At 44.5% G+C, this 27,742-nt stretch overlaps 1 protein-coding gene across 1 annotated transcript in view; it reads right to left on the reverse strand.

The window, feature by feature from the left end:
- Positions 1-211: 211 nt before the first annotated feature.
- Positions 212-27,742, reverse strand: part of LOC126458141 (snake venom serine protease pallase-like) — a 65,835-nt gene continuing 38,304 nt past the window's right edge. The window contains exons 3-5 of the mRNA XM_050095030.1: positions 17,773-18,068; positions 11,507-11,699; positions 212-349 (exon numbers count right to left, since the gene is read on the reverse strand). Of these exons, the coding sequence (XP_049950987.1) occupies positions 212-349; positions 11,507-11,699; positions 17,773-18,068 (627 nt within the window). The remainder of the gene's footprint in view (positions 350-11,506; positions 11,700-17,772; positions 18,069-27,742) is intronic.

The following is a 27,742-nucleotide window of genomic DNA, read 5'->3' on the forward strand; positions in this document are numbered from 1 at the left end:
GGACGCCTCAGGATTCCTTTTTATCACTCAGAACTTTTGTACAAGAGGAATATGGATCGTGCAGCACATTGTGACAAACGAAAGTTTATGTCCACTGTGATAATAAATTGGGACAGCTCCACCATCTCTCCTTCGCAGGAAAGAGAAGTGTGCTGGCGCCTTTGGAACGAGCCACCAACAACACAGCTCTGTACCGCAGTTTCCGCCGTCTCTAGGCGCAGTCCGTTAGGCCTGCAGCAGCCTTTGCTGTATCTGGTGGCACCAAATCTGCCAGAAATAATGATGTTATCTCTGGCACTAGCTCGCCACCTCGAGCCTGTTCACACTGGCACGATTTCCGCTCATCTGCCTGTTGGTCGGCCTCACAGGATGCAGTCCAGCCGCTCACCAGTCATTCGATACTGGATGTTCACAGTAATTGTTCTCTGGGCTAAGAGCCGACAGAGTAAGTTGAACCCAAAAACCAATTCGTCGCAGCACGCCCCAAGTTGTCAGACCTTACGTCTACACATACCACATCCAACCCTCCGAGGTGCTTCGTCCATGGAGTATACGGACTCTGACATCCGTCGGTGTTACTCTACTAGGACAGACAGTAACATCTGCTTCGAGATGTAGGAACAGTTATTACGTTTGTGTTATACTCTTATCTTCATGTCAAGACCATCTTTACTTGTATTAATTCAGAAGGTGTCTCAGCAGTATTTGCTTGAGATACTGTGTAATAAGGTTCTACTCTTATTTCGGCTTCCTGGGAACATCTCTTCATTGTAGCGTGCATTACTTTTAACGGGATTTGACAGTATTGAATCCGAGTCCCCGCTTTAACGTTCTCCGCTTCAACTTAGATTAACATTTCTCCTAAACTGGAGAAATAATCGCCTCCTCCTCCTTTTACAGGCTGAATGCCTTCCTCTCACCATTTTCGGCAAAAGCACTACCTTTTTTTTATTTGGACTAATGTCACCGTGAGTGACATATCCTCAAGTATGATTCGGGTTTATATGCTGTGCAGTGTGATGGACAGTGTGGGCGTTTGGTGGAGAGTTAAAGATTCTGGTGGCATATCTGGGCTGATATTGTGTTGTATTAGGTATAACTCACAACCGTTTTACAAGAGGAATATCAGTGGTGAAGGACATAGTGGCACATGAATGTCTGTGTCAAGTGTGATATTGAATTGGAATATCTTTTTAATGTCCTCATCCTCAAACCTCGCTTAACATTTGACCTCAATTGGAGAAATAATGGCCTCCTCCTCCTGTCACGGCCCGCCTGTGTCTTGCCAAACGTATCTTCTTTAGTAAAAGGAACAGCTTTTCCTACGTGGACTCAAGGGGTTGAAGTCAAATGTGAACGTGAGCGTTTTTTCCTCAAGATGCCATACGCAATGTTGAGATGTACAGTTAGATGGGCAGCGTGGATGCGGAGGGAAAGGGGTAAGTGGTGCTACTGCATATATATCGACCATGCATTCGATTTCTGTGTGCTTACGCAATACATCACTGTTAGCAGTATCCACCGGAATATATCTATAAGTAGCAGTTTGAGTCGACCTAAAGGGAGATGACCCTAAAAAACTAATTGTAGGGCAAACTTATGTTAAGCTGATATTCATTGAAAGATCCACACAGGAGTTCAGATTTGTTGACTGCACGTCACTTGTACGCTTCTTCGCCTTTATTCATTAATAGGGGTCACTTAACATGTATGATTAATAAGAGATGGAGTAGATGTAACAAGCAACAGCAGGAAGAGATCGATTTGTAAGTGCACAAAAAATGGCTCTGAGCACTATGGGACTCAACTGCTGAGGTCATTAGTCCCCTAGAACTGAGAACTAGTTGAACCTAACTAACCGAAGAACATCACAAACATCCATGCCCGAGGCAGGATTCGAACCTGCGACCGTAGCGGTCTTGCGGTTCCGGACTGCAGGGCCTTTAACCGCACGGCCACTTCGGCCGGCCAAGTGCACAATAACCAAAATTGCACGCTCTGTGAAGTGGTGGGAAACACATTATTTCCTGCCACATGCTGCTCCACGAGTACAAAACCAGATATATAGCACAGGAAATATAACCAGAAAAAGGTCGCGTTGACCAATAAATATGAACAAGATGGAAATATTTTTAATTTCTGTTAGGCATCCCATATAGGAGTTAAAAGAGTCTGCGACGACTTCTGGGTTGCGCTACACTTTTTAGGCCCGAAAAACCACATTTTTTCAGTTTCTCGCTTACAACTCGAAGCCGATACATCCAAAAAACACTAAATGGAAGAGAATACAATTTAGCCTGTAATGAGCTACTGAAAATCTCAAATCGGTTTATCCTTAGCCATAAGCGATCGTCGTAATTCGGCAATTTTTACCACATTGGTGGAAAAGTGATTTATGCTCATGCCTTGACTCAAGAAACGGCTACATCAAATCAGAAGTTTCATAGGTGAAACTTGTAGAGCATCAAATTCGCCGTAAAAAGGGCTCCTAAATTTTGAAATTCATTCACTCATTTGCAGAGATACGGATAATAACGTGAGAGTGCCGGCCGCGGTGGTCTCGCGGTTCTAGGCGCGCAGTCCGGAACTGTGCTGCTATCATGGTCGCAGGTTCGAATCCTGCCTCGGGCATGGATGTGCGTGATGTCCTTAGGTTAGTTAGGTTTAAGTAGTTCTAAGTTATAGGGGACTGATGACCTCAGAAGTTGAGTCCCATAGTGCTCAGAGCCATTTGAACCATTTGAATAACGTGAGAGTATACCTAGCGCTGGTTCCTCATCATACTTCGTTGTAAAATCGGATTACTTTTGACACCCAAATCACACTCATTCGTCCAAATATTGAAATTTAAGAGCAATTTAGTTAGAGGCATGTCTACCTAGGTAGTTAGCTTATTTACTACTATAATTATTGAAGTATGTAATTTACAGTGTTTTGTGTTCATTGACTGTGTTTATGGTAACCATGCAAGGATTATGCAACAAAAGCGATAAGAAGCATAGAAAATATTCAATAGGAAACCTTTAAGGAAGTCCGAACCGAGTGGTACCCCTACGAAGCGTGAAGTGTACAGTCAAAATAAATGTTGGACTCCTCCCTGTCAGTCCTGGTACATTCCTCCGGTCAGTCCTGTTCCACATGGAGTCACCACAATAGCTCGCGTCATACCTCGTCTCAAAACTAACCCCATCTACATTAACTCTTTTTGATGAGGACGAAATAATGTACAAGAGAATAGGATCTCTCTAAATTGTCCAATCCAGTCAGTGTTAAAATCACGAGCAACACGGACTTCGTCCTTGACGTTGGGTTCGCCTTACACCGACTTGTTTGGAATACTTATGAAGTGTTTTCCTCCATCCTTGAAAAGTACAAATACTACCTCAAAGAACACTTTGGAATCGATTATACTATAGTGTTTGATGGATATGCTGAGCAGAGAGCTGGAGAAAAGGACAAAATCTGTTGAACGTGCCCGAAGAACCCCTGCTATGTCATCCGCTTTTGCTTTATTTCGTGAGAGAATGTCACCAACTATGCCAAAATAATGTTTCTTAATAAACCAATTTAACAATACACGTCTTATCTCGGTGTTGACGGCAAAAGCATGTGGAGAAGAGTCAAACAGCCTAATGAGGACGCAAGCCCCCTGATTGTTGATACAGTCATAGAAAAATCGAGACAGGGAGATAACGTCCATTGCTGTGAAGATATTAATTTGTTGGTGCTGTTAACTGACAACATAGCTAGTAGTAGTCAGCGTAGAGAGCTGGGCACCAATAGCTTCCTTATGAAACCTGGAAAGGGAGTCAAGAAACATTCATGTACACTGGCAACAGTTGTAAGCTTTCTCAAGAAGTCAAAAACATGTGTTATTTCTTTATGTTTTCAGTGGCTGTGACACCACATCTACATTTCCTAGATATAGTAAAATCGAATTTTACGCCACTCCTGATAAGACACGGGTGGCAGCTTACAACATTTCAATGAAATTCGTCTGCTACTGAGCCAGAGAGGTTTGTTGAGATACAATAACTTCAGTTTGGTATGTTTGCCACCGCTCGTCAGAACTCCCTAACGGTCTGCTTACAAATTCAGATCTGGCAGCGCAACCACCCAACCACCCATACCCCACGAAATATCCCACGCGCGCAAGATTTCATGCCCAACAGATAGTTTCTGCAAGAACGCGTCAGTAAAGTGCTCGGCTATATGCAACAACTGCAAGGGGATTTTATATTTTAACTCTCTAAGAGAAGAGGACATCTTCCATGATTCGACGCATATCGACAATGAGACTGACATCGTGGAAGAGGACGTCGAGCTAGATCCCATGCCACAAGAAGACAAAGGACTGGATTTTTCTTCTCCCGGAAGCATCGTCCTAGAAACCCAGAGAAACGTCAAAAAGTGAACTGTACCATGCCGCGCGGGATTAACCGAGCGGTCTTGCGCGCTGTAGTCATGGACTGTGCGGCTTGTCCCGGTGGAGGGTCGAATCCTCCCTCGGGCATGGGTGTGTGTGTGTTTGTCCTTAGGATAATTTAGGTTAAGTAATGTGTAAGCTTAGGGACTGATGATCTTAGAAGTTAAGTCCCATAAGAACATATTTTTTTGAACTGTACCCTAATGTAATCGCCTCAAAAATGTTTGTAAAAATGTGTCGCTCATCAATTTTATATTGTAATTTGAAGTATTTTTCCATTAATAAAACATTTCATATCTTTTGTGTATTTGTAAATTCGCTTATTATCATCTTCGACTGCCGTGACAGTTAATTTTAACACATAGAGCTAACTTCTTACGTACGTAGGTACCTAATCAAATTGCCCTTAAATATAAATACTTGGACGAATGTGGATGAGTTGAGGACAGAATATAATTTCATTTCACAAAAGAGTCTTAGCAGAGATTTAGCACTACGAATACTTCCACGCTTTTATTTGTATCTTTGCAAAGGAGTGAGTGAATTTTACATTTAGGAAGCTCTTTTTGGGCAGAATTTGATGCTCTACAACCTTACTTTACCGCTAAGTTGATAAAAATTGCCGATCTCTGACGATCGATTGTGGCTAACCTGCTGAACCGGTTTTAACATTTACGTAGGTAATTATCAGCGAAATTTTATGTTTTTTTATTTCGTTATTTCAGTAATTCTTGGTAGGCTGTATCGTTTTCGATTTATAAGCGTAGAACTGAAAAAAGTCGAAAAATTTCGTGGTTTTTCGGTCCTTAGAAGCTTATCACAATCCAGACATCGTTGCATATTCATTTAACATTTATCTGCGGTACCTAACGTTAGTTAAAAATGGTTCAAATGGCTCTGAGCACTATGGGACTTAACATCTTAGGTCATCAGTCCCCTAGAACTTAGAACTACTTAAACCTAACTAACTTAAGGACATCACACACATCCATGCCCAAGGCAGGATTTGAACCTGCGACCGTAGCAGTCCCGCGGTTCCGGACTGCAGCGCCTAGAACCGCACGACCACCGCGGCCGGCGCAACGTTAGTTAAAATTGTTTCCAGCTTGTGCATTTTTATTGGCCAGTAAAGGTCTAATTTTCCTACACTGTTAAGAGCTCATACAGATAGTTTCTGACAGTGGTTAGAGCTGCATGGTTACAGCTGCATACCCATCGCAAACGGAACAGGAAAGTGAGTGGAAAATGACGGTGGTACAAAATGTTTCCTCCGCAACACATCGTAGGGGATCGCAGAGTGTAGGTGGTGATGAATAATTTGATAAAGATAAAAATGAACACGAAGATCTACTTCAAAGCAACTACTAAAGCACTGATGCAGATGTAGATGTAAAGGTAGATTAAAGGGTATAGGTGTAGACACAAATGTCCGTGCAGGTACAGGTGTAGTTATAGAGTTGGGTGCAGATGTAGATGCAATGTAAGGCAGCTTGTAGAAGGTAGACACAGACGTAGACGCGAATGTAGATGTAGACATAGACATGTACACTGATCAGTCAGAACGTTGTGACCACCGACCTACTATCGATATAAATCCGTCCAGGCGATGGCAGAGCCACCTGGTGACGCACGACTGCTACTCAGACACACGCACGGTGCATGTACTGCGTTTAGTATCAGAGAGCATGCTGTCCGTGTGTAGAATGAGGAAGACGCGGGATTTACCTGAGTTTGACTGAGGCCAGAATGTGATGACCCGGAAGTTCGGCACAAGCATTTCAGAAACTGCACGACTTGTCGGGTGTTCGAGGGATGTTGTGGCGAGTGTCTTAAACACGTGGCGAAACCAAGGTTTTTAAGGCTAGGCAGAGTACAAATGTTTCTGTGCTCACAATGCACCGAACATTACAAACGACAGGCCTCCAGAGACGACGACCCATGTATGTGCCAAAGATAACACCACGACATCGGCCATTACGATTGAAATGGGCACGTGACCATCGGCACTGGACGTTGGTGCAGTGGCGGAGCGTTGCTTGGTCTGATGAATCACGATACCTTCTTCATCATGCCGAAGTGGGACCACGAACCTGTCGTCTTCCAGGGGACAGCTTATTGACACCTGTACTGCGGGACAGAAACAAGCTGGCAGTGGCTCCATCATGCTCTGGGGAACGTTCAGGTAGGCAGCCATTGGGCCAATGGAGCTCATGCAAGGCAGTATGACGGCCAAAGAGCATCGTACATTGGTTGAAGACCACGTACACCCCTTCATGACGATCAGGTTTCCTGACGCCAGTGGCATTTTTCGCCGAGATAGTGCGCCATGTCACAAGACCAAGAGTGTGATGGAGTGGTTCGAGGAACACAGCGGTGAGTTCCAACTGATGTGCTGGCACCCCAAATTGCCAGATCTGAACCCAATAGAATATATCTGGGATGTGATTCAATGTGGTCTCCCTCCGTAATTTACACAAATTAGGTGATTTGTGTGTGTAGATATGGAGTCAATTTCCATCAGCGACCTACTGAGATGTAGAGGAACTGTAATGTAGCTTGCAGTGGATATATAAAGATGTAGATGTGGACGTAAATGTGAGATGAAGATGTAGATAATATGAATACGAAGATTAAGATGAAGATGTAGATGTAGATGCAATATCAGATAGCGTGAAAAGTATAAATGTACATATAAATGTAGATGTCCAATAATATAAAATAGCTTTCAGTGTACAGGTAAAGATGTAGATGTACATGAGTATACATCTAGGTCTACGTCTACGTGATTACTCTGCTCTTCACAATAAAGTGCCTGGCAGAGGGTTCAATGAACCACCTTAACCACCTTCAAGCTGTCTCTCTACCGTTCCACCCTCGAACGGCACGCGGGAAAAACGAGCACTTAAATTTTTCTCGTGATGATCATTTCTTCCTATGATGGTGGGTGCCAACAGAATATTTTCGCTATCGGAGGAGAAAACTGGTGACTGAAATCTCATGAGAAGATCCCGTCGCAACGAAAAACGCCTTTGTTTTAATGATTGCCACTCCAATTCACGTATCATATCTGTGACACTATCTCACCTATTTCACGATAATACAAAACGAGCTGCCCTTCTTTGTACTTTTTCTACGTCCTCCATCAGTCCCATCTGATGCGGATCCCACACCGCACAGCAATAGTCCAGACAAGCGTGGTGTAAGCGGTCTCTGTAGTACACCTGTTGCACTTTCTAAGTGTTTGCCAATGAATCGCGGTCTTTATTATCTATATCATCGTTCCAATGTAGGTTATTTGTAATTGTAATCCCTAAGTATTTAGTTGAATTTACAGCCTTCAGATTTGTGTGACTTATCGCGTAATCGAAATTTAGCTGATTTCTTTTGGTACTCATGTGAATAACTTCACACTTTTCCTTATTCAGGGTCAATTGCCACTTTTCGCACCATACAGATATCTTATCTAAATCATTTTGCAAGTCGTTTTGATCATCTGATGACTTTACAAGGCGGTAAATGACAGCATCATCTGCTAACAATCTAAGACGGCTACTCAGATTGTCTCCTATGTCGTTAATATAGATCAGGCACAATAGAGGGCCTATAACACTTCCTTGGGGAACGCCGGATGCTACTTCTGTTTTACTCGATGACTTTCCGTCTATTACACGAACTGTGACCTTCCTGACCGGAAATCACGAACCCAGTCACACAACTGAGGCGATACTCCGTAGGCACGCAGATTGGTTAGAAAACGCTCGTGAGGAACGGTGTCGAAAGCCTTCTGGAAATCTAAAAATATGGAATCAATATGACATCCGTGTCGAGAGCACTTATTACGTCATGAGTATAAAGAGCTGGTTGTGTTTCACAAGAACGATATTTCTGAAACCGTGCTGACTATTTGTCAATAAATCGTTTTCTTCGAGGTACTTCAAAATGTTCGAATACAGTATACGTTCCAAAATCCTACTGCAAATCGACGTTAGTGATATAGGTCTGTAATTCAGCGGACTACCTCTATGTCCCCTTTTGGGTATTGGTGTGACTTGAGCAATTGTGCAGTCTTTCTGTGAGCGATTGGTTGTATATAATTGCTAAATATGGAGCTATTTTATCAGCATACTCTGAGAGGAACCTGACTGGTATACAATCTGGACCTGAGGCCTTGCCGTTATTAAGTGATTTAAGCTGCTTCGTTACACCGAGGATCTATGTTTCTCATCTTGGCAGTTGTTCTTGATTGGAATTCAGGAATATTTACTTATCCTTCTTTGGTGAAGGAGTTTCGGAAAATCGTGTTTAATAACTCTGCTTTAGTGGCACTGTCACCTTTGTCATCTCTCAGTGAAGGTATTGATTGCGTCTTGCCACTGGTGTGCTTCATGTATGAACAGAATCTCTTCGGGTTTTCTGCCAGATTTAGAGACAGAATTTCGTTGTGGAAATTATTAAAAGCATCTCGCATGGAAGTACGCACCATATTTCGAACTTCTGTAAAACTTTGCCCATCTTGGGGATTTTGTGTTCTTTTAAATTTGGCATGCTTTTCTCGTTGCTTCTGCAGCAACGATCTATCCCGTTTTGTGTTCCATGAGGGATCAGTAACATCAGTTATTAGTTAAGTCGGATATATATCTCTCAATTGCTATCGATACTATCTCTTTGAAAACATACCACCACTTTTCTACACTTACATGATCAGATCGAAAGGAGTGAAGACTGTCTCCTATAAAGGCGTTAAGAGCATTTTTATCAGCTTTTTTAAACACATATACTTTGCGTTTCTGTTTAATGGTTGTAGGTGTTACGGTATTCAGCCTAGCAGCAACTGCCTTGTGGTCACTAATCCCTGTATTCGTCACAATACTCACTATTTGTCTAGGATTATTTGTTGCTAAAAGGTCAAGTACGGTTTCGCAACCTTTCACGCTTCGAGTCGCCTCGTGAACTAATTATTCAAAATGATTTTCTGAGAAAGCATTCAGTAAAATTTCGGATGACGCTTTATGCCTGCCGACGGCTTGAAACCTATAGTTTTTCGAGAATATATAGGGTAAATTGTAGTCACTATCGACCATAATTGTATGAGCGGGGTACTTATTTGAAATGAGACTCGAGTCTTCTTTGAACTGTTCAGCAACTGTATCTTCTGAGTCGGGAGGGGGGGGGGGGGGGCGGTAAAACGCTCCAGTTAATAGTCAAGTCCGATTGTCAGGTATAACTACTGCCCTTACTATTTAACACCAACTATCTACTCCAATTTTGCTACAAGGTAAGCTATCTCTGACAGCAATAAATATTCCACCACCAACTGAATTTCATTTACCCTTTCTGGACACTGTTAGATCGTTTGTTGAAAAAATTTCGGCTGAACTTATTTCCGTCCGGCTTTAGCCAGCTCTCTATACCTACAACTATTCGAGTTTCAGTGCTTTCTATTAGGTCTAGGAGCTCTGGTTCTATCCCAACACAGCTACGACAATTTACAACTACAATACCAATCGTTTCTACAACTACCTTACTGTGTATTACCTGCCCAGTTTTAGACAGACGTCCCTTCTGTGGTTCCCTGAGACCCTCTAACCTAAAAAACCGCCAAGCCCTTTCCACACAGCCCCCGCTGCCCGTGTAGCCGCCTCCTGTGTGTAGTGGACTCTTGACCTATTAAGCGGAACCCGGAAACCCACCAAACGATGGCGCAAGTCAAGGAATCTGCAGCCTACATAGTCACAGAAGCGCCTGAGCCTCTGATTCACACCCTCCACTCCTCTCAGCATCAAAGGACCACAGTCGGTTCTATCGACGATACTGCAAATGGTGAGCTCCGCCTTAATCTCAGAAGCAATACTGGCAGTCTTTACCATTTCCGCTAACCGCCCGAAACCAGACAGAATCTGCTCTGATCCAAAGCGACACACATCATTGGTACCGACATGAGCCACTACATGCAGTTGGCTGCCCTCTGTACTCTTCATGGCGTCCGGAAGCACCTTTTCCACATCCCAAATGACTGCCCCCGGAATGCACACGGAGTGCACACTGGCTTCCTTCCCCTCCTTGGCAGCCATGTGCATAAGGGGTCCCATTACGAGCCTAGCTTTGGAGCTCCCAACTACCAGCAAATCCACCCTCTGTGAGTGCCCAGACCTTGCATGCCGAAAAGCTTCCTCTGGAACAGTGTTGGACGACTGCATCCGGCTCAGAGGCATCGTCAGCCACAGATAACGCCCGAAATCTGTTCGTCAAACGAACTGGGGAGGCCCTACGATTGGCCCCTTGGAATGTTTTTTCGCTGCCTGCCAGACTTTGGAATGATCTCCCACTCGACCACAGGTGAGGGGTCAACCTCAGTGCAGGCAGTACCCGGTGCGGCCACAGCAGTGGACCGATCGGAGGACACGTTGGACATGCTCGACGTCCCTCGCATCCCTGCGTTCGATCCCTCACAGTGATGCCTCTTGGCAGCAGCCTCAAGCTGTGTTATGGAAGCCAAAGCAGCCTGGAGCTGTGAGCGAAGGGTCGCCAACTCATCTCGCGTCTGTACAATCACAGTTCCTATCCATTACTGCAGTCGCTCCTGTTTGAAGCTTGTAGAAATATGCAACAAACGAACGGTGTACTCGCCTTATTAGCAGCAGGAAATCGCTCTCTCGCTGACGGTCTAACTGACATTGAGCTGTTCTAGCAAAACAAACAATAGCCTGTACGATACGAGGCTCCACAGCAACGACGGCACTGTACACTGCACTGTTATTGAAATAAAAGGTTGTGCCTATGTAACCACGCAAGAATTTACAAAAATAATCTGTGATCTTCCCAGATAACTGAAAAAAGTCGCTCCTGTTTGAAGCTCGTAAAAATGTGTAACAAGCGAACGCTGTACTCTCCTTATTAGTAGCAGGAACTAGCGGTGCGCTCTCGCTGACTGTCTAACTGACACTGATGCAGATTCAGTCAATCATTTACGCTAACTACATTTGACGAAGAAGACTGTGACTGACTAGCATTGGTAGCAAGTGAGCTCTGCCATGTGGTATGCATTAGCTTACAGAGTGAGTGAGACGGGTGGGGACTCACCATGAAGGTGCGGTTTCCGCCGCAGGCGACCTGCTGCAGCTGCTCCGGGCTCTTGAGCAGCTCGTCCCTCGCTGGGTCGGCGTCGACCAGCGCCTTGGAGACGCCGAGCAGCAGACCCCGACACACCAGCGGCGCGCCGCCGTCGCCGAAGCACAGCGACTTGCCCTCCTCTGCCTTGGCGCACAGCATGCCCCTGCAGACACACGGGAGGTGCCAGAAAAGCGTTCGGCACACGCTCTATATCCAGCTTGACACGGCAAGGATGTAGTCGAACGTGTGGATCGAGTACATTGGCCGAGTCGCGCTAGCGCGCTAGACATAGCAGCCCTCCTGTATCACAATATGTGGAAGATATCGCAACGAGGCTTTCAGCAATGATCAAGAACAGAAGGAGCTTGTTCTTCGGACACATATTTGGAATGGACTAGGCGAGGCTGGCACGTTAGACGATACACTCTCATGCATCAAACGACGCATCACGTAAGAATTAATCGAATGGGATGGAATTCAGTAGATGTGTTCTTTATATGAATGGACAAACAAATGATTAAAATTTCAGAAAAACCTGTTGATTTATTCAAGAGAAAGACCTCCACAAACTGAACAATTCAATAACGCACTGGTCCGCTTCTGGCCCTTATGCAGCAGCTATTCAACATAGCTTGATTGATACAGTTGTTGGATGTCTTCCTGAGGGACATCATGCCCAGTTCTGTCCAGCTGGTGCGTTAGGTGGTCAGAACCCCAAGCTCTAAACGTTCCCAATTGGGGAAAGATCCGGCGATCTTGCTGGCCAAGGTAGGGTTTGGCAAGCACGAAGTGAAGCAGTAGCAACTCTCGCCCTGTGTGTACGGGAATTATCTTGCTGAAATGTAAGCCCAGCATGGCTTAACATGAAAGGCAACAAACTGGAACATAGAATATGGTCGACGTACTGCTGTGCTGTAAAGGTTTCGCAAATGAAAACCAAAGGTCTCCTACTGTTATGGCACCCAAGACCATCAGCCCTAGTTGTCAGGCAGAATGGCGGGCGACAGGCAAGTTGGCATCCGACCACTGCCTGGGGCATCTCCAGACAACTCTTCGCTGGTCATCGGAGCTCGTTTCGAAGTGTAACTCATCAATGAAGAAAGTTCTACTCCAGTCAATGAGATTCCAGGCCGAACACGTGTCTGGAGACGCCCCAGAAAGCGGTGGCATTCCAACCTGTTGCCCACTATATAGCCGTAGAACCCGGAGTGATGGTCTAGGGTGCCATTTCTCTTCATAGTAAGACCTCTTTAGATGTCATCTGCGGCACACTTACAGCATATCGCTACATCGATGGTATTCTGCGCCCCCTTTTGGTGCCCTTTATGGCAAGCCATCCAGGGCTTACATTCCAGCAAGATAATACCTGCCCGCACAATGGGAGAGTTTCTACTGCTTGTGTTCAGCTCCGCGTCGCCGGATGTCTCCCAATGGGATATGTTTGGAGCATGGTGGGCACAGCCTCCAACCACATCGGGAATTAACGTCCGTTGGACGTCGAGGAACAAAGTGATCTGGAATAAATGGGAATAAAGGAAACAGAGTTTTGCGACACTTACATTATAATTATCCGGGCTGTCATGCCTTGGTCGGTTGATGAATTCTGTGTCAATTCCCAACGTTTCGTCCCCATCTGCGGAGGACATCTTCAAGGGGGTCTGTAGCTCGATGGAAGGTCCAACACACCCACTGGCTCGCTACTGACAGCCTGCATAATTATAATGGACATGACATTTCCGCCCGTGAAAGTCTATATTTTAGTATTTGCGAAGAAGTAAGAAGTGAATCAAGAAAGACTGTGGAACCTTGAACGGAGCCCTGTTGGTCAATATTTACACCACCGCAGTGAATTCCTGCCGTCTCGTTGCTCAGTTATCGAACACTTTTCTGCTTTTTTTCTGAAATATTTTGATACCAAGAAACGCTGTATCACAGCAGTCTTCTTTCCAATGCTGTTTAAGGGAGTACTGCATGTTTTTTGTTTCAATGTCTTGGTTGATACAAAACTTAACAGCGTTAACTGTACAACGAAATATATTTCTTTCTGCCTAATGCAATTGGCAGAAAGCCTCGTTTTCATATTATGAACCACTCAAGATAGAAAACGTGTGTTAAGTCTTACACATGGAGAAATATATGTTCAAAAGTAGGATATAAGTTTCTGCAGAAAGGAACAGGGCAGATATAACATTTTTATGTAGCTTCAATGTAAACAAGGAAATTAAGCATTGTGTTACAGCTATAGAAAGCCTCCCAGGTAGAGTAGCAAGACTTATTTAAAAATAACCATGGTAGTTGTCGAGAGAAATTTTTTACATTTACTGTCTAAATTAATTTACATGGTAATGGATTCATTACATACATTTATTAGCGATAAGTAATGCATTTGGTTGCGGCTTTTGCAGTTAATATCACAGAAAACGATTAGCTACGCTAGACGCACGAAAGTAGTCAGAGTGCGATAAATTATCTACTTTGAACATGGCTTGCAGTTAATCCTTGCAATGTTTGAATGTTACTCAGTATGTTTCTCTCAAGCCATTCACGTGTTTCCATGACACATACAGATAAAAACAACAATATAGCATTGAGTTATTAATTGTCTGAGGGTGACTTACCTGGCTGTTAGTTATGACTTTCAGACGCACAAAGTACTGGCAGATGGAGTGTTTCAGCAGAGTTTTGGTGCCTGTCATCACCACACGGCGGTCGGTTAGTAGTCATGGGTGGCTGTGGTACCACGTGTCTGCGACTGACGTCAGCAGGCGGCGCGTGCAGGCGGTGGCTGCGGCTGTGCTCAGCTGGGCTACTACTGGCATCTACTGGCAATGACTTTGGCTGTCTCTGCCTAACCTTAGACCAATGTCTTCAGTGAACTACCAACAGACGCTGGTATGCATCACCTAAGGCCTTGAAGGCCTAGTGTCTCACAAAGGAGTATCTGGCCTCAAAGTTTTGCACATGTTTCTGTAAGTGTCTTCGTTTCACCATTATAAATATTTGTTAGTAACTTTCGGTGGTGTTGTGTGACACCCTGTTTACCCAAACCAAACGAATACCCGTTAGCGAAAAATTTTCTTTTCTAGAACATACTTACTTTTTCCAAATGTGTAATCTCCATGTCCTGTTGAGTCATGAATCTAGTCACGCCCCTGTGATAGGTTCCTCTAGGGTACTGCTTGTCACTGATTTTGCAGATCGTGTCGGTGAGTACCGGTCCTTGCTATCTATACTCAGAAACACAGACAATAACGCTTATAGTTGCCTATCTGGTCACTGTCTGCAGAAATGCCTTCTCTCGCTTCCACGTCCTTTGTGCCCCCCTCACACAGGTGTATTACAAAACCCGTGCACAAACATTGTCACATTGTGGTCGAAAGGCTTTACAAAGAGTTCATTTGTTTGTTTGTTTGTTTTGTTTTTTTGTTTTAGGGAGCCAAAACAACTAGGGTCATAACCGCTCACGTCGAAACTGTAGAACACGAAGACAAAGAGGAATTAAAGACGACTACATTTGAGTCCAAATCGACGGAACAGAAGACAGCTAAAAACAGGTCTATAAAATATCCCATACAGAAACCGAGGTCCAGAACTAAAAATTAAATGACTTTCGCCATATTGGTACGACGGATAAAAAGTAAAAATCGGTCTACAGCCACCGCGTCGTTCGCTAAAACGGCTAATAACGCAGACAGCAAACACAAACGAGAAGGTAAGCGATTAAAAAAAGGGAATTCCGTCAGGAAATTGCGGACCGTCAGTAGCCGATCGCAGTGTGCACAAATGGTGATGGCCAAAAAGACAGTGCCCAATACGCAACCTAGTTAAAAAGATCTCTTCGCGACTAGAGAGCCGAGAGGAGGACATGCAAGCCGCTGGGAGAGGCTTAATAACCAGGAGGTTGTTCCCTTGAAGGGAGGAGCAGTGGTGATGCCAAAGTGACACCACCTGCTGACAGACGGCAACGCAGAGATCATCGGAGGGAATGTAAGAACTAGAGGGCTGAGGTACGAGAACTGCAGTCTTGGCGGCAGTGTCAGCTGCTTCGTTTCCTGTCAGACTGACGTGATCAGGGATCGACATAAACACCACAGTGGCTCCATCAAGAGTGACCAAGTGACAGCTTTCCTGGACACGTTGCACCAAGGAATGAGTAGTGTACAGCACACAGAGGCTTTAATTGGTACTGGGAGAATCAGAGCAGATGACCCAATTGAAATGCCTGTGTCACCGGATTTACTGCGTGGTCTGATACAAGGCGAAGGGCTCTGCTGTAAATACTGAGCAGTGTTCCGGAAGCCGATACCGAAAAACATCGGCGCCAGTACGATGAGTTATAGTGACTACCGACTGACAGTAAGTCACGTTGTAAAATAAAGACGATCATTCAGAAGGAAACTTGTGATAAAATACAAAAAATGACAGAGGTCAAGTATTTGTGAAAATTTTCTGAGATCAGCAACGTGTTGTCGTTAATACACTCTGTCAGAAAAACAAACAAAAAATCGTCTTGGCAGTGTCCAAGTTGGATTAAAATTGAAACTGAGTTCATTTTATCGGACTTAATTAACCCTCGAGCAGGCGCGCCACATTTTCATTAGTCGAGGAGGCGCACGGGGCACTTTATACTCCAGTAAATAATTTACATAACACAGTCTCAAACTTTGAGAAAATGATGCTTGTTTTGTGAATACTGTTACTGGGCGTTTTAATTCTTTTTTTTTGTGAACCTGACTGATTATTTGAATTTTTATAGGCTAAAATTTAAACATTTCATGAAAAGTTAATACAAAGTAATTCAAAATTGGCGTTTCCAGGCCATGGTCCCTTACCTCAAATTTACACATTTAGCGTTATACGTCATCCCTGAAAAAGAGACGCACCAACAAGAAATTATACGATTGAAACGGAAATGAGACGTGATGTACATGTCCACACACAGAAATGATTGCAACGTCAGAAAAATTGGATGATTTATTCAAGAGAAATAGCTTCACATATTCAGCAATTCGGCAACCAATTCGTCCAGATGTGGCCCTTATACAGGCAGTTATTCGGCTTGGTATTGATTGACAGAGTTGTTGGATGTCCTCCTGAGGAATATCGCGCCCAATTCTGTCAAACTGGCGCGTCAGATCGTCAGAATCACGAGCTGGTTGGAGGGCTCTGCCCATAATGCTCCAAACATTCTCAACTGGGGAGAGATCAGGCGACCTTGCTGACAAAGGCTGTGTTTGGCAAGCACAAACAGAAGCAGTAGAAACTGGCAGAGTGTGCGGTCGGGCGTTATCTTGCTGAATTGTAAGTCCAGGATGGTTTGCCATGAAGGCCAACAAATCGGAGCGTAGAATACGGTCGACGAACCGCTGTACTGTAAGAGTGACGCAGATGACAACCCAAACGGGTCCTACTGGCCATCGGAGTTCGATTCGAAGCGGGACTCGTCACTGAAGACGATTCTACTCTAGTCAATGAGATTCTAGGCCGAAGACGTGTCTGCAGACGCCCAGGCGGGATACCAACCAGACTGTCGCCTGCCATACCGACCGGTAACGAGGAGTAATGGTGTGGAGTGCCACTTTTTCTCATAGCAGGACCCCTTCTGTTGTCATCCGCAGTACTCACACAGCACGGCGGCACGTCGACGATATTCTACGTCCCGTTCTGCCGCCCTTCATGGCAATCCATCGTGGGCTTACATTTAAGCAAGATAATGCCTGCCCGCATACTACGAGCGTCTTTACTGATTGCCAAACGCTACCTTGGCCACCAACGTCGGTGGATCTCTGCCGAGTTGAGAAAGTTTGGAGCATCATGGGCATGATTCTCCAGCCGTCTTGGGATTTAGACGATCTAACGACCCAATTGGACAGAATTTGACACGTTATCCTTCAGGAGCCATCGAACAACTCTCCCAATAAATGCCAAGCCGAGTAACTACTTGCATAATGGCCAGATGTGGACCAGTGCGTTACTGGCAAATTTTTGAAGCTCTTATCTTGAATAAAACATCCATTTCCAATCATCTGTTTGTCTGTGCGTGTACATCACATCTACCGATTTACGTTCCGTTCAAATAATCCCTTCGTGGTGCGTCTTTTTATTTTATTCATTTATTATTTATTTATTATAGAGTATTTTCACAGAAAAGTTCCTCAGACTAAGACTGAACGCTATACATAAACTACGAGAAACTGATATTTGTGAGTAATCTGAGTGTGACGCTTTGTCAGTACCTGTGGAGACGCACACCGTAGTGGCGCTGGCAGAGGCGGCTGTTGAGGACGTGCACCAGGACGTATCGCAGGAGATAGAGCGTGCTGCCCGCGGTGCCGTTGGCCCGCTGCCAGCCGGCGGCCATGCAGAGTTCCCCCCGGCGCGGGAAGCGCCAGTTTCGGCCCAGCGGCAGAGAATTCACCAGGAGAGACTCGCGGAAAGGGTGGAGCGACCTGACCAGTCCCATGTCGAACAGCAGCCGCGCGTGTGACGGGAAGACCACGAGCTCGCTGCATCCGCGCTCCTGCTCCCACTGCTGGAAGTTGCAAAAGCTCGCGGTCTTGATCTACCTTAACCTTCCAAAACTAAAAATGGGCAGCTCACCTCTTCAAGAACTAATCTGTAAATGATTGTGAGCAAAGTTGAAAGAATAATGCGAAAATTACGGCCATAGGCACAGCTCTTCAAGTGAGGAAACCTCAAAACAAATAGCTCACTCTGACTAACGATATCTAACTGGAGTAACATGTTGGTTAAGATTTTGTTCCGACGACTAATATCTCGCTGGACAGAGACCACGCGCCTACAACTTAAAATAGGTGAAGAGGTCGAAGAGAAACAACAAAAATTGAATAATCCATAACTTATGACAGTCATATCATTCATTTTTGCATTGAGATTAAATGGAAAGCAGTGTCGCTCTCCTGCCAATGAAACTACTTCTTTCCCTCTTAAGAATTTACTCTCTCTCGGTGTTCAAGATAACTGGCAACTATTTAATCTCGTAATTCTCCATCGGAACAATGACTGAAAGTTGGCGACTAAGCCAAGAAACGTTTCAAATGGATCTAATCTCCATGGGACTTAACATCTGAGGTCATCAGTCCCCTATAACTTAGAACTACTTAAACCTAACTAACCTAAGGACATAACACACATCCATGCCCGAGGCAGGATTCGAATCTGCGACTGTAGCGGTCGCGCGGTTCCAGACTGAAGCGCCTAGAACCACTCGGCCACATCGGCCGGCGGTAGATTGACTACCGCGAGTAATGAGTATAGGGGGCAGGGGCACTACAAATGTTATGTGTGGACAGTAAGTTGGAAATGCCGGTCTCACAGGGAGCGTGCACAGATAAGTCCCTGCAGGCACACTATCATCTGTGTCCTCGATGGCTCATTTGGATAGAGCGTCTGCCATTTAAGCAGGAAATCCCGGGTTCGAGTCCCCGTCAGGGCACAATTTTTCAACTGTTCCTGTTGATATTTATCAACGCCTGTAAGCAGCTAAGGCTCTGGATTTCATTGTAATTTCAAAAGCGTCTCCCATCAAGTATGACATTCTGTTGAGAGATTTCGCCTGATGTTATGCAGCCAGCATAACATAACAGTCACGCGTTTCGTTCTTCATGACAATTCTCGGTCGCGCACTGCAGGGGGAATGTAGATGCTCCTATAGCGCTTTCGATGGGAAGTGTTTTATTGCCCACAACACAGACCCTAACTGGCTCCTTCCGAGTTTCATGACCGCTCACATGAACAGCTGGCTATTAAGATAACATTTTGGCATAGACAAAGAGCTGTGCACCAGTGTAGAGAAGTGTCGGAAAGTGCAGGCGGCTGGCCTGTATGACGAGGGTAATGGAGTATGGTTCAACGTTACGACAAATGTCGAAGTCAGAGAGGCGACTATGTAGAGAAGTAGCTGGAAGGTGTAGCTAACTGTTTCAAATAAAATGTTTTTAATTTTCATAGTAGTTTCCATATCGCCATCGATCGGACCTTACTTTCCGAACAGCCCTCGTAGCTATGCGCCTTGCGGCTAGTCGCCGTGTGGCTGTACCTTGCCCCGAACGGAAGTAGAGGAGCCCAGTGTGAACACTGCTGGAAATGGAATCACTCGCACTCTCATTTTGAGGAAGAGGCATGCAATCTACACGCGTGCCTCTACTTGCGTGAGGTGGAAGCACAGTCGCATGGCGACTAGGTGCAAGGCGCACGGGTGTAAACACACCATTGTATGACATAGTAGGAGATGTGTACTGCGGAAGTGCTGCCAGCCTTCGTGAAGATGGAGTTCTCAGCGTCTTCGCAGGACTCCAAGGCGTTTCACTGCTACGCCAAGTCGATCAGGGCACCCTCGCGTCCTACCGGGATGTCGAACCAGTGATCCTCGCGTCCTAAGATCAAGTGTGTGTCTTGCGGTTCTCACTTGCACCATCTGTGATCCTAGTCACCAGAAGGTGCCAGTCGCCTATCGCATAATTAGAAACAACTGCATTCCAATCCCGAAGATCGTCTCTGACAGAGCATTTCGTCAAAAATTGCGCGTCTTTTCCAGCCTCCATTGACAACACTCCTACCACCAAAAAGCATTCATCTCAACGTTGCGATCTTAGTTCACACATCTATACGCCAACCGCACGTTCTACCGCGAATGTTCATAGCCTCGTTATTGGATTCCAGAAATTCATAGAGGCCAGCTACGAGGCCAGAGTGTGTTTCCTGTGGCCTGTGCTTATCACAAGCAAGTTACCATGTTCTGAGGTGAAAGCACGGACATTGCTGTTATGAAACAATAGAAAATCTGAACAAAGCAGCCGTCTATGAAAGAGCAAGGGGACACATGGAATTAACAGCTACAGACATTTTAATCGTTATAAGATTAATAGTGAGAGGGATATGGAACGACAAGAGAGCTCTAAATACAAAGACAAAGGTTGTGTCATTGTGGTTATAGACTCCTGGCACGAGAAACATCCATATCCCAGGAGACTCACGAACATTACATGGCACCTAGCATTCATACATTGCTTCTACACGAAGCATCTACACCGTAATGGTCTGGTCCCATCTCTAATTGTGCGCCTGCAGTGAGAAACAGGATATCAATCACATTTTTTTTTTTTTTTTTTTTTACCGACTGCCCAAGCAAACGCTACATGTTACCTGCTACAGAGTCTGGTAGTCACGGATTGCTGTTGGTCGACATGCGTCACCGTATCGCTTTGCTTGAATGACTTCAGAGTATATCAACTTTTATATGCATTTTTGTTAGAACAACGGGTCCATTTTTAATCTCATTGTACAAAATTTTTACGTTTATGTTAGTGTACAATGTAGAGAGTTTGAGGGAGAGCATAAGGCAACAATTGACAGGAATGGGAGAAAGAAATACAGTAGAAGAAGAATGGGTAGCTCTGAGGGATGAAGTAGTGAAGGCAGCTGACGACCAAGTAGGTAAAAAGACGAAAGCTAATAGAAATCCTTGGGTAACAGAAGAAATATTGAATTTAATTGATGAAAGGAGAAAATATAAAAATGCAGTAAATGAAGCAGACAAAAAGGAATACAAACGTCTCAAAAATGAGATCGACAGGAAGTGCAAAATGGCTAAGCAGAGCTGGCTAGAGGACAAATCTAAGGATGTAGAGGCTTGTCTCACTAGGGGTAAGATAGATACTGCCTACAGGAAAATTAAAGAGACCTTTGGAGAGAAGAGAACCACTTGTACGAATATAGAGATCAGATGGCAACCCAGTTCTAAGCAAAGAAGGGAAGGCAGAAAGGTGGAAGGAGTATATAGAGGGTTTACACAAGGGCGATGTACTTGAGGACAATATTATGGAAATGGAAGAGGATGTAGATGAAGACGAAATGGGAGATAAGATACTGCGTGAAGAGTTTGACAGAGCACTGAAAGACCAGAGTCGAAACAAGGCCCCGGGAGTAGACAACATTCCATTAGAACTACTGATGGCCTTGGGAGAGCCAGTCATGACAAAACTCTACCATCTGGTGAGTAAGATGTATGAGACAGGCGAAATACCCTCAGACTTCAAGAAGAATATAATAATTCCAATCCCAAAGAAAGCAGGTGTAGACAGAAGTGAAAATTACCGAACTATCAGTTTAATAAGTCACAGCTGCAAAATACTAACGCGAATTCTTTACAGACGAATGGAAAAACTGGTAGAAGCGGACCTCGGGGAAGATCAGTTTGGATTCCGTAGAAATGTTGGGACACGTGAGGCAATACTAACCTTACGACTTATCTTAGAAGAAAGATTAAGAAAAGGCAAACCTACGTTTCTGGCATTTGTAGACTTAGAGAAAGCTTTTGACAATGTTGATTGGAATACTCTCTTTCAAATTCTGAAGGTGGCAGGGGTAAAATACAGGGAGCGAAAGGCTATTTACAATTTGTACAGAAACCAGAGGGCATTGTTATTCAATCTGTATATTGAGCAAGCAGTAAAGGAAACAAAAGAAAAATTCGGAGTAGGTATTAAAATTCATGGAGAAGAAGTAAAAACTTTGAGGTTCGCCGATGACATTGTAATTCTGTCAGAGACAGCAAAGGACTTGGAAGAGCAGTTGAACGGAATGAACAGTGTCTTGAAAGGAGGATATAAGATGAACATCAACAAAAGCAAAACAAGGATAATGGAATGTAGTCAAATTAAATCGGGTGATGCTGAGGGAATTAGATTAGGAAATGAGACACTTAAAGTAATAAAGGAGTTTTGCTATATAGGGAGTAAAATAACTGATGATGGTCGAAGTAGAGAGGATATAAATGTAGACTGGCAATGGCAAGGAAATCGTTTCTCAAGAAGAGAAATTTGTTAACATCGAGTATAGATTTAAGTGTCAGGAAGTCGTTTCTGAAAGTATTTGTATGGAGTGTAGCCATGTATGGAAGTGAAACATGGACGATAACTAGTATGGACAAGAAGAGAATAGAAGCTTTCGAAATGTGGTGCTACAGAAGAATGCTGAAGATAAGGTGGGTAGATCACGTAACTAATGAGGAGGTATTGAATAGGATTGGGGAGAAGAGAAGTTTGTGGCACAACTTGACTAGAAGAAGGGATCGGTTGGTAGGACATGTTTTGAGACGTCAAGGGATCACAAATTTAGCATTGGAGGGCAGCGTGGAGGGTAAAAATCGTAGAGGGAGACCAAGAGACGAATACACTAAGCAGATTCAGAAGGATGTAGGTTGCAGTAGGTACTGGGAGATGAAGAAGCTTGCACAGGATAGAGTAGCATGGAGAGCTGCATCAAACCAGTCTCAGGACTGAAGACCACAACAACAACAACAACAATGTATTGAACTAGATGTGTACGTTTCTCCGTATCTACAACTATACTCAACAAACCACTATGAACTGCATGGCAGATGGTATGTCCCATTGTACCAGTTATTCGAGTTTTTCCCTGGTCCATTAACGTTTGGAGCGCAGGAGGAATGGTTGTTTCAGTGCCACTGTGAATGCGGTAATTTTTCTAATCTTGTCCTCATCGCTGCAAGAGCGATATTGTCATCATTTAACGCCGATTCTTGAAACTTTGTAAGCAAGAATTCACGGGACTCTTTACGTCTATCTTCGAGAGCCCGCCAGTTCAGTTTTTTCAGCGTTTCTGTGATACTCTCTCACGGATCAAACAAACCTGCGACCATTCGTGGTGCGCTTTGCTGTGTACGGTCAACATCTCCCTTCAGATTAACTTCGAACGGACCCCACAAACTTGAGCAGTATTCTATGGTGGGTCAAACGAGTGATTTGCAAGCAATCTCCTTTGTAGACTGACTGCATTTCCCCAGTATTCTGCCTATGAACCGAAGTCCAGTAAGCTTTATCCACAACTAAGCCTATGCGCTCATTCTATTTCACATCCCTACAAACTGTTTCACTTACGTATACGCATGAATTAACCGATTGGAACTGTGGCTTACTGATGTTATAGTCATACGATACTACGTTGTTTTTTATGAAGTGCACAATGTTACGTTTCTGAACATTTGAAGCAAGTGCCAATCATTCCACCACTTTGAAATCTTTTCAAGGTCTGACATTATTTTTGCAGCGTCTTTCATCGTAGATAACTGCGTCATCTGCAAAAATCTATTAATATCATCCTCAAGGTAATTAACATAGAACGTGAACAGCAATGGTCCCAACACATTTCCCTGGACCACACGCGAAGTTACATCTATGTATTCGGCTAACAGCTGTCCACCAAACATAACTTGCTGCGTTCTACCTAGCAAAAAATCCGCTATCCAATCACTAATTTCGCTTGATACCACATACGATCGCACTTTTCATAATAAGCGATGAAATGCCACAGAGTTAAACCCTTTTCAGAATTCAAGAAATACTGCATCTAATTGACACCCTTGGCCCAAAGCTTTCGGTATATCATGCGACAAAAGTGTGAGTTGGGTTTGAGACGATCAGCGTTTCCGGAATCCATGATGGTGCGTAAAGGAGGTCATTCTGCTCTAGATACCTAGTTATATCTGAGTTCAGAATATTTTGTAACATTCTGTAACAAATCGAGCCACAGATACTGGACGATAGTTTGATTAACTCGAATCAACCTACTTGTAAAAGATGGGCTTACTCAGCTGCAAATTCAGTACAGAATCTGACAGGTATTTCATCAGGTTCTCGAGTTTTGTTCAATTTTAATGATTTCAGCTGTAGTTGAACACCGCCAACATATTTTTCACTAATCTTTTCAGTGGTACGAGGATTAAAATGGAGCAACACTCCTCGGTTTTCCGTTGTAAAGGAAATTACAGAATAGAGTTAAGTATTTCTGTTTTTTTGTTTTCCGCCCTCACTTTCAGTTTCTGTATCATCCACGAGTGACTAGACCTTATCTTTGATCCAGTTACATCCTTTACATACGATCTGAATTTTTTTTTTGGTTTTGTGAAAGATCATTTGACAAGTAGTCAAGACGGTAGTCGAAGATTTCATCCACAATTTCTCTAAATGCTCCTGTCCTGTTTTAAAAGTTTCAAATTCTTCATTGAGATATGACACTACTGCTTTTTTTTATCTTGGTTGTTGGACGTATATATCTTTCTACTTGTTTTGGGTGTCCTTTATACTTTTGTAGTCATTGTTGCACAGCCACCTCATGGTCGCTGTTACCAGTTTCGATGTGGACATGTTCAAAGAAATCTGCTCTATCCGTTGCTAACAGATGTAATACACTCGTATTTCCGTCGTGAGTGGTGTTGCGAAATATGTGTTCTATGTAGTTTTCAAAGAAGGCATGTAGTAATGTTCCGCAGGATGTCTTGTCACGCCCACCACTACCAAATCTGTTCCCAGTTGATTGTTGGATGATTAAAGTCTCCACTAATGATCACAGCATGTTTTCCCTTAAGTTTTTGGTTACATCTAGAGGTGAGACTGGTGGTCTGTTCATGCCCACAGATGGTACTGTGTTGACAAACAATCTCGCACGCAGCTTCAATCTCTCCCTCGATGGATTAGAGTTTCTTGTTTACTACGACAAAAACGTCGCCTCTATTTCCCATTAGCTTGCCCTTGGCAATATACACACAAAATTTTCCACAAAAATCTCACTGCTGTCTGTTATGTCTTTCTTTACATGCTGTGAGGTTATTTAGTGGATACTTGTGCGAGGAACAGATGCTGATCATGAATAGAGAATCCAAATAGTAATCTATTCTGCATCTAACATCAAACACTAAAAGTAGTACACAACTTCGTTGCTAAAGTTGTAGCGTCAGTTGCTAACACTAGATTTGAACGCAGAAATCTAAACAGATACAAAAGTTTTATAAATCTGTCACTCTTCGCCGGCCGGTGTGGCCGAGCGGTTCTAGGCGCTTCAGTCTGGAACCGCGCGACCGCTACGGTCGCAGGTTCGAATCCTGCCTCGGGCATGGATGTGTGTGATGTCCTTAGGTTAGTTAGGTTCAAGTAGTTCGAAGTTCTAGGGGACTGATGACCACAGCAGTTAAGTCCCATAGTGCTCAGAGCCATTTGAACCTTTTTTTTTTTTTTTTTTGTCGCTCTTCGATATAATTTATATTCAGAAGATGTCGAACCCTGGCCACTATGAAAGTCTGTGAATGTTGCTCGACTGCCAAACACAGAAAATGTGCTCAGTGCATAAATCTTCGAACTTGAGTAATCCGCCGCTGAAGTACGGGAGAGGGGGTGCATGCATTTCTATGGCAGCGGCGTAATCATTCGTAGTAGCGCCCTCGTGTCACGGGTGTCCCAGTGACGGCTGAGGGAGACGCGGTGGCGTAACTGGTGGCGCGCGCATTTGAAAGTGCTGCCGATGCCGCACTACCTAATTCATGTTTCCACCAGTTTTCTGTAGCTAGTATTACGTGATATTCACTGCTCTTAAAGAGCACTTCAATTTAGGGGACTGTTTCGAATGCTTCAGCAGCTAACTACAAGGATTTTAATTCTCTCGCTTCTCTCGCCTGTCGGGGGGGGGGGGGGGGGGGGAGGAGGGAGGTCGTTCCTTTGGATCGTACAGTTATACAATTATCGTTATCTTGACTGGATGGAGACTCGCCTCTCCACACACAGTGCCTCTTGGGTAGCAGCCTCTGATGTGTAGTGCTCACTTGATCTGTGTAGGGGGATCCTACAGTTCTCAAGCTTGTGACAGAGCTTCCGAGGTCTCTTGTTCAATCCTTTTACTCGACTCCGAACCAGGGAGTCGCGATCAGTTCTGGGGAGAGTGCTACAAATTGAGAGCTTAGGTGAAACTCTGTGCTCCAGGCTTGTCTTCTCAACCTCTTCTGCGAGTCGCAGGAACAATCAAAGTATTCCCACGGAGCCCAGACGACCGGTACAGTTTTATCAACGCCCGCCATAATCTGTTGTTGATTGCACCCTGTTCCCCCAATGGCTGTCAGGATAGTCTCTTCAACATGCTCAATGAGGCCCCTGGGCGTACTCACTGGTGCGCCTGGTGCTCCTTCATGTGTCCTGCTGCCATTTCCCTACGGGATACCGTTATTCGTCAGACGTTTGAACTGCCGACGAGTAGACCTCAGTCCTCCGGTGTTTGCCTCCTCTTCACACAGAACAAAGCAGATTTCCCAACATCCAAAGCGAGTTCCGGTGGCTCAGCTTCAGTTTCAGTCGAAGACACCACCTCGAACCAGTTGATTAGGGGGACCCAGAGTCCTCCCTGCTCCCTACCTACCGTGTACAGGACTCGTATACAAATCACTGACAAGCCACTAGCAGTCGGGTGGACGGGTTGTGACACATCCCATGCTTCCTGGGACAGGAATCGCGGGAGAAGATAGAACCTGAAATGTCCAAACGTCCAAAGGAACAGGCACTGCGGCGAGTACAGCCGTTATTAAATACATTAAATGAATTCGCAATTGTGAATGAGGACGACCATCAGCTGTAGAATGGATTGACGACAATCAAAATTTGTGACAGACCGGGACTGGAACCTCGCTATCAATGCACGACACCCGGCCAACCCCAAACCTCCATATGTCGTCAACCATGCGTCTACGACCTGTTCTCGTAGATCCATTATGTGTACTTCCGTACAGGTGAGACGCTGTAATTGAAAGTTGCTTGACCGGATTCGGCAGATCAATAAGATATTACAGTGCCTATCTTATTCTGAATACGAATCAAAGTTCATGCATGCATGACGATTCCGGGCAAGCGACTTTCAGATACAACTGATTTTATTATTAACGCCGATTTCAACATCTGTTCACTTTGAGCACCAGAGATGTCGACGGGATTCTGCATTCGCAAAAGAACGTGATCAACAGTTGCTCGCAGCAAGTCCGGTGGAATCTGAGCAACGAGTTCATTTATATTGGCCTTCAGATCAGGAAGAGACCGAACGTGTCCCTCGTAAATGGGTTGCTTTAGATATCCTCAGAGTCAACAGTCATGCGGATTTAGACCAGGTGATCTTGCAGGGTACCCACCTGGAAAATCTCTGGAGATAACACGGAGATCTTTCACTCGGCGAGCGACATGAGGTATTGTCCAATCGTGCATGAAAACATTGGTCTCCGCACAGCTGCGCTCTTCCAAGGCGGGAATCACATGTTGTACAACAAGGTGCCGATAAACTGCTGACGTCATGGTACACCACACATTCCCTCTGGGTATATTCTCTCCAAAGGAGAAAGGACCGAGAATAAAGGTC

This window comes from Schistocerca serialis, chromosome 1 (genome assembly GCF_023864345.2).
Source record: "Schistocerca serialis cubense isolate TAMUIC-IGC-003099 chromosome 1, iqSchSeri2.2, whole genome shotgun sequence".
NCBI classification, from domain to species: Eukaryota; Metazoa; Arthropoda; class Insecta; order Orthoptera; family Acrididae; genus Schistocerca; species Schistocerca serialis.